The 12,250-nt window shown below is 32.4% G+C and overlaps 1 protein-coding gene across 1 annotated transcript; it reads right to left on the bottom strand.

Moving 5' to 3' along the window:
* Window positions 1–2,686: 2,686 nt before the first annotated feature.
* Window positions 2,687–3,340, bottom strand: LOC129801326 (uncharacterized). The gene is made up of 3 exons (XM_055846238.1): window positions 3,259–3,340; window positions 2,999–3,181; window positions 2,687–2,930 (listed from the first exon to the last, which is right to left on the bottom strand). The coding sequence occupies exons 1-3, from the start codon at window positions 3,268–3,270 to the stop codon at window positions 2,877–2,879; spliced, it is 249 nt and encodes an 82-aa protein (XP_055702213.1). The 5' UTR covers window positions 3,271–3,340; the 3' UTR covers window positions 2,687–2,876.
* Between the last annotated feature and the right edge of the window lie 8,910 nt (window positions 3,341–12,250).

The following is a 12,250-nucleotide window of genomic DNA, read 5'->3' on the forward strand; positions in this document are numbered from 1 at the left end:
AGACATAGAATTGGAGGCCTATTTCGGCCACCTTCATTCTCATAGTTCCTTGCCCTTCCAGAATTCTTTCAATGTCTTTTTCAGATCATCTTGCTCGTCGAAGCGACATTTTTTGTTATTTTTTGGATTGTACAATCTTAATAGTACGTAAAAACTAAAAATTCATGGAAATTCGAGGAACAAAAAATATGGCCGAAATTGCAAGCTGGCCGCAATTTGGCACACTTACCCTATGTTTATTATTATCACAAATGAATAAAGATAGGTGTAATAGTAAAAATGCACTGTGTTCTATGGATCGGAAAGGGCTTTATCAGATGTTTCACGGGTAGTTGATTCTATATAGATTAAATATGAACTAACGGAATGCATCGAATGCATCCTTGCTGTAGTTATTTGGTAAAAAGTTGCGAATAATTTCCAAAAATTAATTTTATTTTTGGCCAATAATATGGGAGACAATGCACTGGTCCGAGGAACACTGATGATCGTTCCTTAACCAATACCTACAAATTGGGCATAGACTAATCTCTCGTGAAAAGTAGGACCAGTTTGTATATATAGATACTTTTTATCTCATTTTATTTTTTATGTTTTTTTTTTTTTCAAAATAAAAATTATATACCCCCCCCCCGGCCAACAAAATTTGAGACTCAGCCCCCCCCCTAACTAAAATCCTGGGTACGCCCTTGCATGGAGATGTATTTTTCCGCAAACGACAAACGGGCTTCAATATGGCGACTTTTAAGTGGCGGCTTCTTCAGTAATTTGGTCCATTTCAAGTGATTCGATCCCCTTAGAACTTGTTGAATACGACGTTTAGTGACTGGTACTTTGGTATCCTCCTTTATTTTCGTAGCAGTATAATTTCCAGTTGCCGCCAGTCGAAGAATTCTTGAATGGTCTTTTCTTGTGAGTTTCGTATTGCCTTTCGAATGACCATAATTCGAACCGCAGGTATTCTTACCTTTTAGGTATTGCCAAATATAGTTTTTAGATCGTCCCAACTTCTTCCCAATTGCAGCAAAAGATTGCCCAAGATCTTTGTAGTCCCTAATTTGGCATTTTTCGTTCTCCGTGAGTGCAGCCTCTTCCCATATTTAAGACTTTTGTTTTTTTAACTTCACTACTATGATTACACTTTGCCAGCATAGGCCACAACACTCACTACTAAATTTCCTTATTCAGGGGTGCCACCTCGAGCATCATCAACATAAAATAATTACCGTCCCTAATTTGAATTTCGCTTTAAATCACTTAAAAATTTCATATTTTGGCTGGCGTGCACTCACGAACGCAAGTGCACGTGGGTCAATACTATAAAAAGTATTGTTGGATAGGCCTATATTCAGGGGCATGACGTTTCCTGTTTCCCATATGTTTCTAACGTGCCGAAAAAACTTTTGAGTTTATTAGCTATTTTCTGTCATTGTAGAATGAATTAGCAAATAAAACAAATACAAAATAAAAGCCAATTTAATATAAAATAGGCAACTGAAAACCCCAAATTGGCAACCTACGTAGTTTTGGAGATATCTCGTGAAATGTGCACGAAAACAGGAAAAAATTTGCACTAAAACCGGTCGCTTTTTTCAAAGCTAATGTCACCCCCCTGCCTATATTATACAAAAAAATATTAGGTTGATCCGACTTACACACCACCCACATATAGGTCCGTCCCTATTTGAATTTCGCTTACTGTAGGATCCCTTTTTAGTTTTATTGATCATAAGTTCGACTCTTTTAGCACATAAAGTCTCCAATCATGATTACTGTGAGAGTGCTTTTGAGAGACTTCAACTGGAAATTTATTTACATGTATTCGCAAATGTATTGACTCAAATACTCAAGAGTTCCATGACCCAGATTGTTTTGGATTTTCCAGAGGAGATTTTCTATGCAATTGAAGCCTCAAATTGCATGTGAATATTATAAAATATCTTTGCACTTTAATTGATTGATATTGCAGCTAGTTGGTTAAATTTCCTGGTATTTTCCCAAGGAAGTTGGACAAAAAGGAGGTGATAATTCAGTTGTGCATACCTTCGAGACGCCTCAGTTTCACTTTCATTTTCAAGTGTCAGTGAATTTGTTGGCGATGATTGCCTATAGTGAGCCGCATAAAAACGAAGAAATTATGCAAGCATTTCGTGCGTTTGTGGACACAGTTAAAAGAAATGAGCAAAAAGTCGCACATTATTGTTGATATTTGGATCCGTAAAGTGTTTTATATTATGTACCTCGTTTTTTTTTCTTTTAAATGATGACTCACGTTTTGTAATCTTTTGATTGTAGATGTTACAGACCTCTACCACTGTTGTTTCTTTCTTTTTTCCCAATCGATGGATAGAGATGGATGAAGAAAATATGAGTTCTGGAGATTTTTTTTGTATATAATGCTGTAGCATAATCTTCCAGTTCCGGCTCCGGGAGAAAGTCAGACCAATAAATTGTTTTATTCTGCTGCACTTGGATGATTTTGCGCAATTTAATCATTTAAAAAAAGTAAATGGGCATCAAATTCCCAGTATCATTTTCGCTACTTTGTTTAATTAAAAATTAGACAATAGACAAAAAAATAGACAAAAAAATAAAAATTAGAAACAGTTCAATTTAGTTTTTAAGATCTCTTTTCTTTTTTTTCAAAGAATATCGAACATCGAACACCACTAAATATTAAAACACATTTTTATATGGGCTGTTAAAATCTTTCTTTTTATTTTTGCAACTCTTTACAAAAGTTGCAAATCAAACTGCAGTATTTTTTCTGTATTTTTCGATAATTTTGTCACTCTTCAGCAGTTTTCATCACTTTGCAAGATAAGAATTTGTTGGGCCAAAGTTTTCGGTTGATTTCAAAAGCTGAGCTTTGCCGCTTAGTAGGCGACATACGAGTATGTTGACGCGAACGGATAGTACGGGTACCCCACCTGAGTTCAGGTGAACAAAGCACAGACTTAGCCAATATGTTCAAACACTAACGAACTTGGTAACTTACGCTGTAGGCGACGGGGGCAGCTGCATAAGTTAGGGGCACAACTGGAGCTACGGCGGCGACGTGAGCGGCATGAGCAGTGCTGGCAGGAGCTTCAGGAGCTGGAGCAAGCCTGGCCACAGCAGCTGGACCCGCAACAAGAGCTGGAGCAGCACTCACGCAAGCCAAAACGGCCAACAAAACAACCTAAGCATAAGATTACACAGAAAACAATTAGGGATGATATTCGATCTTCACGAAAATTCTTGAGAAGTAATAATTACAAATTTCAGCATCTTTGTTAAAGAGAGCACTTGGGAAGAAGCACACGCTACGAAATCGTAAGAAACTATGAACAGTTCTGCTAGTCACGCAAGGACTTTTATAATCGGGAGTCCGCCCAGACACCTCCATCTCATCCAGATCCATTTGTGTCGCCAATCAATACAAGTGCAAGTGATCTCATTTGTGGCAATTCTTGTCCAGATCCAGTACAGATGATTCTATTTGTCTCTTTTGCTTTCCATCTTCGCGTCCTATTCTTGTCTTTGCGGAAGGCTGTTGCCAATTGCACGTCGTCGATGATAAAATACTTGACATGGTAGCATTTGTTTTTTTTGTTATATATGAGCCAAGTATGTAAATTCACATATTACTGGTACAGACATAATGTATTAATATTTTAAAAATAATGCGGGTGCTAGAAATATGCCCCTCAGTTTCAGGAATGTCTCTATACATAATGCTCATACTAAGCTTAATATAGTTTTAGTAAAGAATTTGCAGTTTATGAGCGTTGTACCAGAACAGAGGTAGAAATACAGGTTTTTTAACCAAAATAAAAAATCTTGTCGATATCTTCTATCAAGAAATACATCAACGAGAGTGGTTTGACCTTTGACCTTGAAATAAAACTAGAAGAATTAATGAAGATTTAAATAGAAAAAAAATCATCATCATCATTTTCAACTGCTTATCCTTATTGGGGTCACGGGCCTATGACACCCAGTTTAGCAGCCTATGCCTGTCGATCCTCCGCCACTTCAGGAAGATGTTCGGGTTCGATCTCAAGGCGCTCCAAGGCAAGATTCTAAATTTGACTCAGAAACCTTGTCCTTGTGCTCTGAGGTCGACCCCTTCGCACAATGGCTTCTATAGCTTTTCTAGGATTTTTTTTAGAAAAAAAAATTTGAATAGAAATATCTTCAAATTAGATTTAAAACTCAAATATTTGTAGATAAATTATTTAAGGTAAGTGTGCTAAATTTCGGCATATTTGCATGCAAGCGCCAAAGTCTCAAGTTTTGAATGTAATATTTTTATTACAAATTGATTTTTTTCATTACTTCTTCTTAATGAGTGTTGCTAAGACAGTTTATTGTCTTTATTTTCCCTAAAATCATTCTTAAAATACATTTTAAAATAAATAAAAATGTAGAATGGCTTTGGTGGCCTATTTCGGCCACCTTCATTCTCATAGTTCTTTGCCCTTCCGGAATTCATCCAAAGTCTTTTTCACGTCATCTCATTCATCGATCCGACATTTTTTGTTATTTATTGCATTGTATAATCTCTAAGAATATGCAAAAATTAAAAATTCATGGAAATTCAATGAATAAAAAAGTGGCCGAAATTCCAAGCTGGCCGGAATTTGGTATACTTTCCCTATGGGTACTTTACTGACTTTACTGATTTATTTATTACCGATGAAACCAGGTTGAAAATCGATTGAGCACTAAAGCCTTTAGTGATAGAACTTTGATCTTCACAGATTCAAAGTGTCGCTTTTTCTAGGTCATTAGTATAAAATAGACGATATATTTGTCTTGTCTATTCCTAGAACACTTTCAGAAAGAAAAGAAACTGCAGGATACTAAAGAAAAGGGATGAGGGAAAAAGAATAAATAAAAGGTCTCGGGGATGATTGAGGATCGGAAGTTAATATTTTTGCCGTTTGAACACCGCACCGGTATAGTAGGTTGAAAAAATAATACTTCTTCCTCTTAAGTTTAGAACAGTAAAAATATTAAATTGGCCAAATATCTCAATTTTTCAAAACGTTGAAATATTTTTTTCTCTTGATCAATTATGAAAATTGATGAACAGTTTAATGTCTATGAAAAAAATATGATCACTTGTTTTTCTTTTTTTATTAAACTTATAAAAGTTCTTATAATTTTTTGATGTTTCCGGGTTTAGTATCAATTTAAATTGAATCCATAGAACTCTTCAAAATTTGCTCTAAATTGAGTGATCATACAAGCGATTTTGGATTAAAAATTTATTATCGATGAATTAACAATTTATTACTGGTTTCTAACGGAGTGAAATATGTACAGATTTTTTCCGGAATTTCAAGACCTTTCATAATTTTCTCTATCGGATAAGAAACATGCTTTTTAGAAACTTTTACGAAACTGTTTATGAGAATCATTTAATTTCACATACTGGTAGAACTAAATCGATCATCAAGGATCATTTGAAAAGTATAAGTTTTTTGAACTAAAATAAATGAATGAAAAAAATGAAAATTCATCTTTGGTGTTCACTCTGATTAGAGAAATATGTTGTGAGTAATAAGTTTATGATAAAACATGTTCTGTTATGATAAATGTGTATTCAAAGTTTGACATTTGGTCTATCCTTTGCAAATCGATCAAATTTGCATCAATATGATCCTTTTATTTTTGCCTTGAGCCTTTGAGCCTTTTTGAAAGGCGTTGCACAAATGAGAATAAAAATTAAATTTGGTCATAATGAAAAAAAAAAATAAAATAAAAACAGTAAAAACATCATGAGAGTTTTATCAGAGCAAGAATAAATGTTTTACTCGCAAACATCTTAGGAAGATTTGGATTTTTTATTGATTAAACTTCATATTTTATTGCTAATTTGTTTTCTTTTTTTTATTTTCTCGTCAAATTCCAATTAAGGGTACACTGAGAGAAATCCGAAAAAGTTAAAATAACATCCCGGTAATGTTAATTTTACCCTGCATTATTGATCCGAAATCGGTGTAAATATTACACTTTTTAGGTGTATTAATGATTAAATTAACCCTTTTTCACGTTAATTTTACACTTAAAAAGGTGTAAAATTTGCGTTACAAAATGTTGATATATTTTACACCTAAAAAGTGTTAAAGTTACGAGGAAAAAAAGTTAATCGCACCCCCTTTTTTTCTCAGTGGTAGGGAACAGGGAGGATGCAACAAATGTGATGATTTTAATTATCAATAAGCTGACTTATTGTGGAAACTACCCTATAAAGACACTAAGTCGTTATCTCTAATTGTTTCCTCTTTAACTCTACACTGAGAAAAAAGGGGGTGCGATTAACTTTTCTTCCTCGGAAATTTAACACTTTTTAGGTGTAAAAATATATCAACATTTTTTAATGTTAATTTTACGCCTTTTTAAGGGTAAAATTAACATGAAAAAGGGTAATTTTAACCACCAATACACCTAAAAAGGGTAATATTTACACCGATTTTGGATCAATACTGCAGGGTAAAATTAACATTTCCGGAATGTTATTTTAACTTTTTTGGATTTCTCTCAGTGTATGGTTATGGCTAGACGTCAGAGAAAGCAGAAAATCAAAAAACTGGCTATTTTAAATTGTTTAATTCACGTAGATATATCGAAAAAAACTTGTAAGGGTTTTGAGAGGGCAGTGGTCAGTGAAATTTTCAGTGGTCAAACAATTGAGAGTTTTTATATATTGCTCACTGTGTAGAGTTCTAGTAAAAAATTATTTTAACACCCTTAGTTCAACCTAAGATAGCCCAAGATTTTTAATACTGTTGATACTCTTGATACTCTTTAAGTTAGTAATTGATTCTGATTGTTTTATGTCTAACTTCGACAAAAAATATACAATTAAATAACTTATAAATGCAAACTTTTTTGCATAATTAAAATTTTTCAAAAATAAGCTTCCTTGAAAGGTGAAACCATATAGTGTTGTAACTCAAATCGTAAAGTGAGCTCTCTGACACCTTAAGACCAAGTTTCAATAAGCATTAATTGCAAAAATGCACTTTATACCACCGTAAAATTGTAAATAAATTTACTCTTTAAAGTTATTATTAACATATCATATTCAACGTGTTAATTATTACTTAATTTCTGTGGCGATTACAGTGGTTATTATGATTATGGAAATTATGGTAAATTATCATATATTGCAGAAGATTTTTAATTCAATTATGTTGTAATAATTGAGTCTGCGAATTTCTCTTCTGTAAAAATAAAAACTAAACAGAGGAGTGATTTACTATGCGTTTTCAAGTGACACATTTAGAGCGCTTCCGAAGTTGAGACTGTAATAAATTTGCAAATGAATATTCAAATTATATATAATTAAATCAGAAATCTTGATTTTATTTACACATTGAAACATTTTTCAGTCTATTAGTATTGTCGCGACGCGTGGGTGATAGAAGTTTTTTATTGTGTCTGTATTCTTATAAGATCACACTTTTCAAGCTGCTCGTTGCAGACTTTACATTGTTCACTGTGCTTGGGAATTTGTAATTAGAGAAATAAGAACTAACAATTTCCAAAATTATAAAATTAAATTTTTTTTAATGTATTAGTGATGGAATTTGTGTCTTTGTTCTGCAAAATAAACGTTCTGTTAATGCCTATTTATAGGAAATCAAAGTTATTTATGTAAATTTTGCTTTTATCTATAATATTTTAATTAAAAATGTAATAAATTTTAAAATATGTATTTCTTTAAAATCAATTCTTTTAAAGAGGGTGATTTTAATGTATAATAATATCTAACGATAATTTTCAAGCAATTGACTTGACACGCCCTCTCCTTCTACAGTATCTGTTTCAGTCAGTACCAGTTTTAGTACAGTGGGACCTCGATAGAGTCAACCCCCAATAGAGTCAATCTTCAATAGAGTCAACAGCTAGTTTTTTACTCTACGGACTCCGATAGAGTCAACTTTTTCATTATTATTGAACTAATAATATTGAGTGATTTTTTCGAAATTAAAATCAGTGTTTTGTTGTATCAATGCAACGTTTTTAAAACAAGAAAAACAATATTATAATAAAATTCGTATATTAACCGTGTAATCAATTTTCTACAAAATAATTTTCTTTCCGTGATTTTAATCGTTTTGACCGATCGAAAGTTCTCTTGCCTATTCTCTCTTGTCTTAAGATTTTTGATGAAGTCCTATGATCCCGTATGACGTGTTTTCCTGTAATCAAAACAAAAGAACGATTTTGATGGTGTAAGGGAGAGTAGGGAAGAAATGAGGGTCATATTAATAATCCCCAAGTTGACTTATTAGGGGGTCATCTGAAGACTCCAAGTAGATATCTCCAACCATTTAGTGCCCATTTTTTCAGAATATGAAGAAAATGAGAAAAATTGGTTTTATTGCTATTTTTATGAAGTTTAGAGCCATAGTTATGTCATAACGAAAATCAATCATAACTATTAATTTCTTCTTTCATAGAATAAAAGTTTAAAATAAAATTCTAATTAATAACGTTAATTGCATCAGCTAAACATTTTACTTGACACTTTGTCCCAAACCTCCCCGATGTGGGGCAGTATGGGACGCAAAAGGGGATGTTTGGGATGCGTTTTTTCTCGCATAATTTGTATTACTGGAACACGTTAATTAATTTTAACTACCAGATTAAAAATATTTCTGATAGAAATAAAAAAGTTTCATCTTTTATTTACACTTAGAAATTAATATCAATTTTATTTGTACAGTAGAGTCATTTATTGTCAATCAATTATTTAAAGTATTTTCTTCTTATTTTCCATATACCTTTCTTTTCTTTTTTTTTATTCTAAATATTCCAATCATGATTATCAAATTCCTCGGGCGAGTAGATTTTCTTGAAACTCTTAGTTTTGAACTAATTAATGGATTCCTGTTTGATTTTACGACAACTGCATTGTACTTGTTTTCTCATTATTTCTCTGAATTAGCTCTCGCCTTGCCTTTTCTGGAGAACTTGTGAAAATTGTAGAGGATATTGTTCGAGAAATTTTCGAGAAAACAGTTTTTAACGAGATTGGGCAAAGATCAAATATCCTCTGAGAAGAAATTATTGATTCCCATGACCTTGATGGTTTAATTGTCCCTGTAGTTAGAGAAACCTGTTCCACTGATAAACTTTGCACAAGAAGGAGATTTCCAGTAGAAACTGGGCATTACTCTTCATTTTAACAATAAAAAATTGCATACCACATACAATCTTGTCGAAAATCAACGTCCCATTCATCCCCTTTCAGGTGTCCCAAACATCCCCGCGGGTAGTTTTGGTATTTAAAACCTTTATGTAAAAAACAAGAGCGTATAATCTCTGAAACTTTTATAAAAATATGTTCCCAGATTACACTGCAACCTAATGAGATAAAAAAGTTTTGATTATATATCGCTGATATAAAATACAAAGAGGAAAACTGAGACGTCAAAATATACGATTTTTATCAATTTTTAAAAAAGTGTTCATAGAATTAAAACAATCAAACTGAGGATATCCATTCTTTTAGTTAAGATACATCTTAATATTGCCTACGATTGAGTAGCGGTTAAATCTCATTTTATTTCAAAAATCAATGAAAAATCGCCTTGTCCCACACTACCCCTGTCCCAAATCTCCCCGGTCTCCCCTACTTACTAATAATGAAAACATTCTGTAAAATCATTCCTTAATCTCCAACTTTTGCCCAAACATACGACTTTTTTTGGACTTGAGGGTGTAAAATTTATGGGTTTATTAAATAAAATATTGTACTATCGTGTTAAATTTATCAATTATCTTGTACAAACATAAAATAATACCCATTTATATCAAAATTTCACATTTTATTTGGTTTTTTCGGACTCCGTTAGAGTCACCGAATCCAATGGAGTCAACAGGCCTGGAAATAATTAGTTGACTTTATCGAGGTCCCACTGTATTTTCATATGTACACGTAAGCAATATACAAGGTCGTAGTGTTACATATTAAGAAGCTTTTGAATATATGTATCAAGTTAAATTGATTTTATTACTTGAAATAACTTCGATAAATTTAAAACTTTCAAAGAACTAGGATAACCTCAGGTAAACTTATGGTGTCGTAGATTCAGGGGACTTTGCATGCACCCCTGCTTTTTGCAAGCTTTGCTTTAATTCTTAGACTTAAGGATGGTTTAAAAATCAATGGCACTCACAGTTTTAATTAACTAAAGGAAGAAAGAATTCCGCCCATCCTAATTCTTCTAATTATATTTATACTTCTAATTATTTTGGAATTCTATATTTTATAAAATATAATTTCTAATATTTAATTCTGTTCTAATTCCGTGATATTCAATTTATCAATATACACTCCTATAATTAATTAATACGGCAAGTCTTAATAGATCAGCTGTTGTTTGTGATCTATTACCATATATTGCTTAATGAATGATCTCGATCTTGTCTTCATCAATCCCGTGATTAGTAACGTGACTAACATTTTTTTATTTATAAAATATATGCCGTGGTATATTACAGGAGCGCAATATACTTTTTTGGAAGTATCACAAGCAAAAGTAGCAAATTGCAATAAATTAGTTGGATACCAAGGAAAAGCTGCAAAAAAAATCACTCATAAAATTTGCATAACACAAACTGAGTACATTATAGCAGAAATCTTGTTTGTAATTATGAGTAGATTTATGGAAAAAATGTTGCATTTTTGTGAATGTTCGAGAGACAGAAATATTAACCATTGTATTAAAAATTATTTTTACGCACAGATTGTCTGAAAGTAGTTCAGTTACAAAATTCTTCAAACGGTTGCATTTAATTTTAGCTTTGTAAGAAAAAAAACTAAAGAAGATCGAGAAAAAACTATCACGAAATAATAGGCCAAAGACAAAGTCCTCTATACATTCGTCTCGAACTTGATCTTTTTCTTTCTGAGTCTTTAATCCACCAACAACGAAACAATAAACTAAAGATTTGCATTAGAGGGCATTAGATATAGAGGGGTCCAATTGAATTTACTTTAAATTAAAATTTGATTTCAGTTTCAATTTTTGATTTCTTTTGCGAATAATTTGCACTTCAACCGGTATAGCCTCTAACAAGTTATTTTTTTTTAAAGAGTGGACTGTTGTTGGTTTATTCACGCAAATGTGTTTATAGGAATGCTATTGCGTGACATATAACTTAGGCTCGACTTTTCCAATAAAGTATTATAGTGCCAAAAGTGTTGGTGTGGCGGATATGTTGGATGAAGCTCGACGTCAATTGAACGCTCTGTCTGAAAACTAATCCCCAAGAAGGTACACCTGAGCAACTTACCACACTTCCAAGGTCACCGCGTGACAAGATTCTTGTGGTTACAATAAATAACAAGAAGCACTTTACCATTGCTGTCCAGACACTTTGTGGAAGAATTCCTGGTGGCCGGGCAACTACAAGTTTCCAATTCAATTCTTCAGTCCATTCTGGTTTATTGAGCTTGAGTTTTACTTCACCCCAATTCACACATTAAAACACTGATTTTTTTTGCCTTTGGATAATAAATATTACTAATAGAGGAGGAATAAAAAAATTGCCATACTTGTTTGAATGATGAAATAAATTACAGCTATAGAAACAAGTGTTAGCATTAATTTCAACAAGTTAATTTGCAAAAATCGCTTACAATTTTAAGACCATACTTCATTTGATGAAATGACTTTAACCCATAAAGTCAGCAATCTAGATTTTATTGTGGGTGACTATACTCTTAATCCCCCACAATATCAACTTTACATTTCGACGCTCTATATCCGTGATCTATCTTTAATAATCCAAATTTATTCTCAAGATTTTTTTTTTTGCTATTGAATATGTTAATTTTTTCATTTACTTATACGTTGTACATTATTGCAAAAATATTTTCATACCGTTGAATATCTCCAATACCCATGCTGTTATGACTTGTCGTTTTTATATACAACTTTTATATACCTCATGCTTACAAGAACTTTTCATATACAATGCCCAAACGTACATTTTACTGCTCGAACACTACAGAGAAAGTGCAGTATACATGTTTTTGATACCACGAAAATTTCTTATATTCATTTTTTTTAATATATTTTTTTTAAATATGATTTCCATTTAATGTCCAACGCACAATACCTTTGTTTGTAAACATGTTTTCAAAATTTCCTATGAAAGTGAATGAAATATACATCTAGTCATCTCGCTCTCTCTCCCTGGAAATTTTGGAAACATGTTTACAAACAAAACTTATTGTGCG

This window comes from Phlebotomus papatasi, chromosome 2 (assembly GCF_024763615.1).
Source record: "Phlebotomus papatasi isolate M1 chromosome 2, Ppap_2.1, whole genome shotgun sequence".
In the NCBI taxonomy this organism is placed as follows: Eukaryota; Metazoa; Arthropoda; class Insecta; order Diptera; family Psychodidae; genus Phlebotomus; species Phlebotomus papatasi.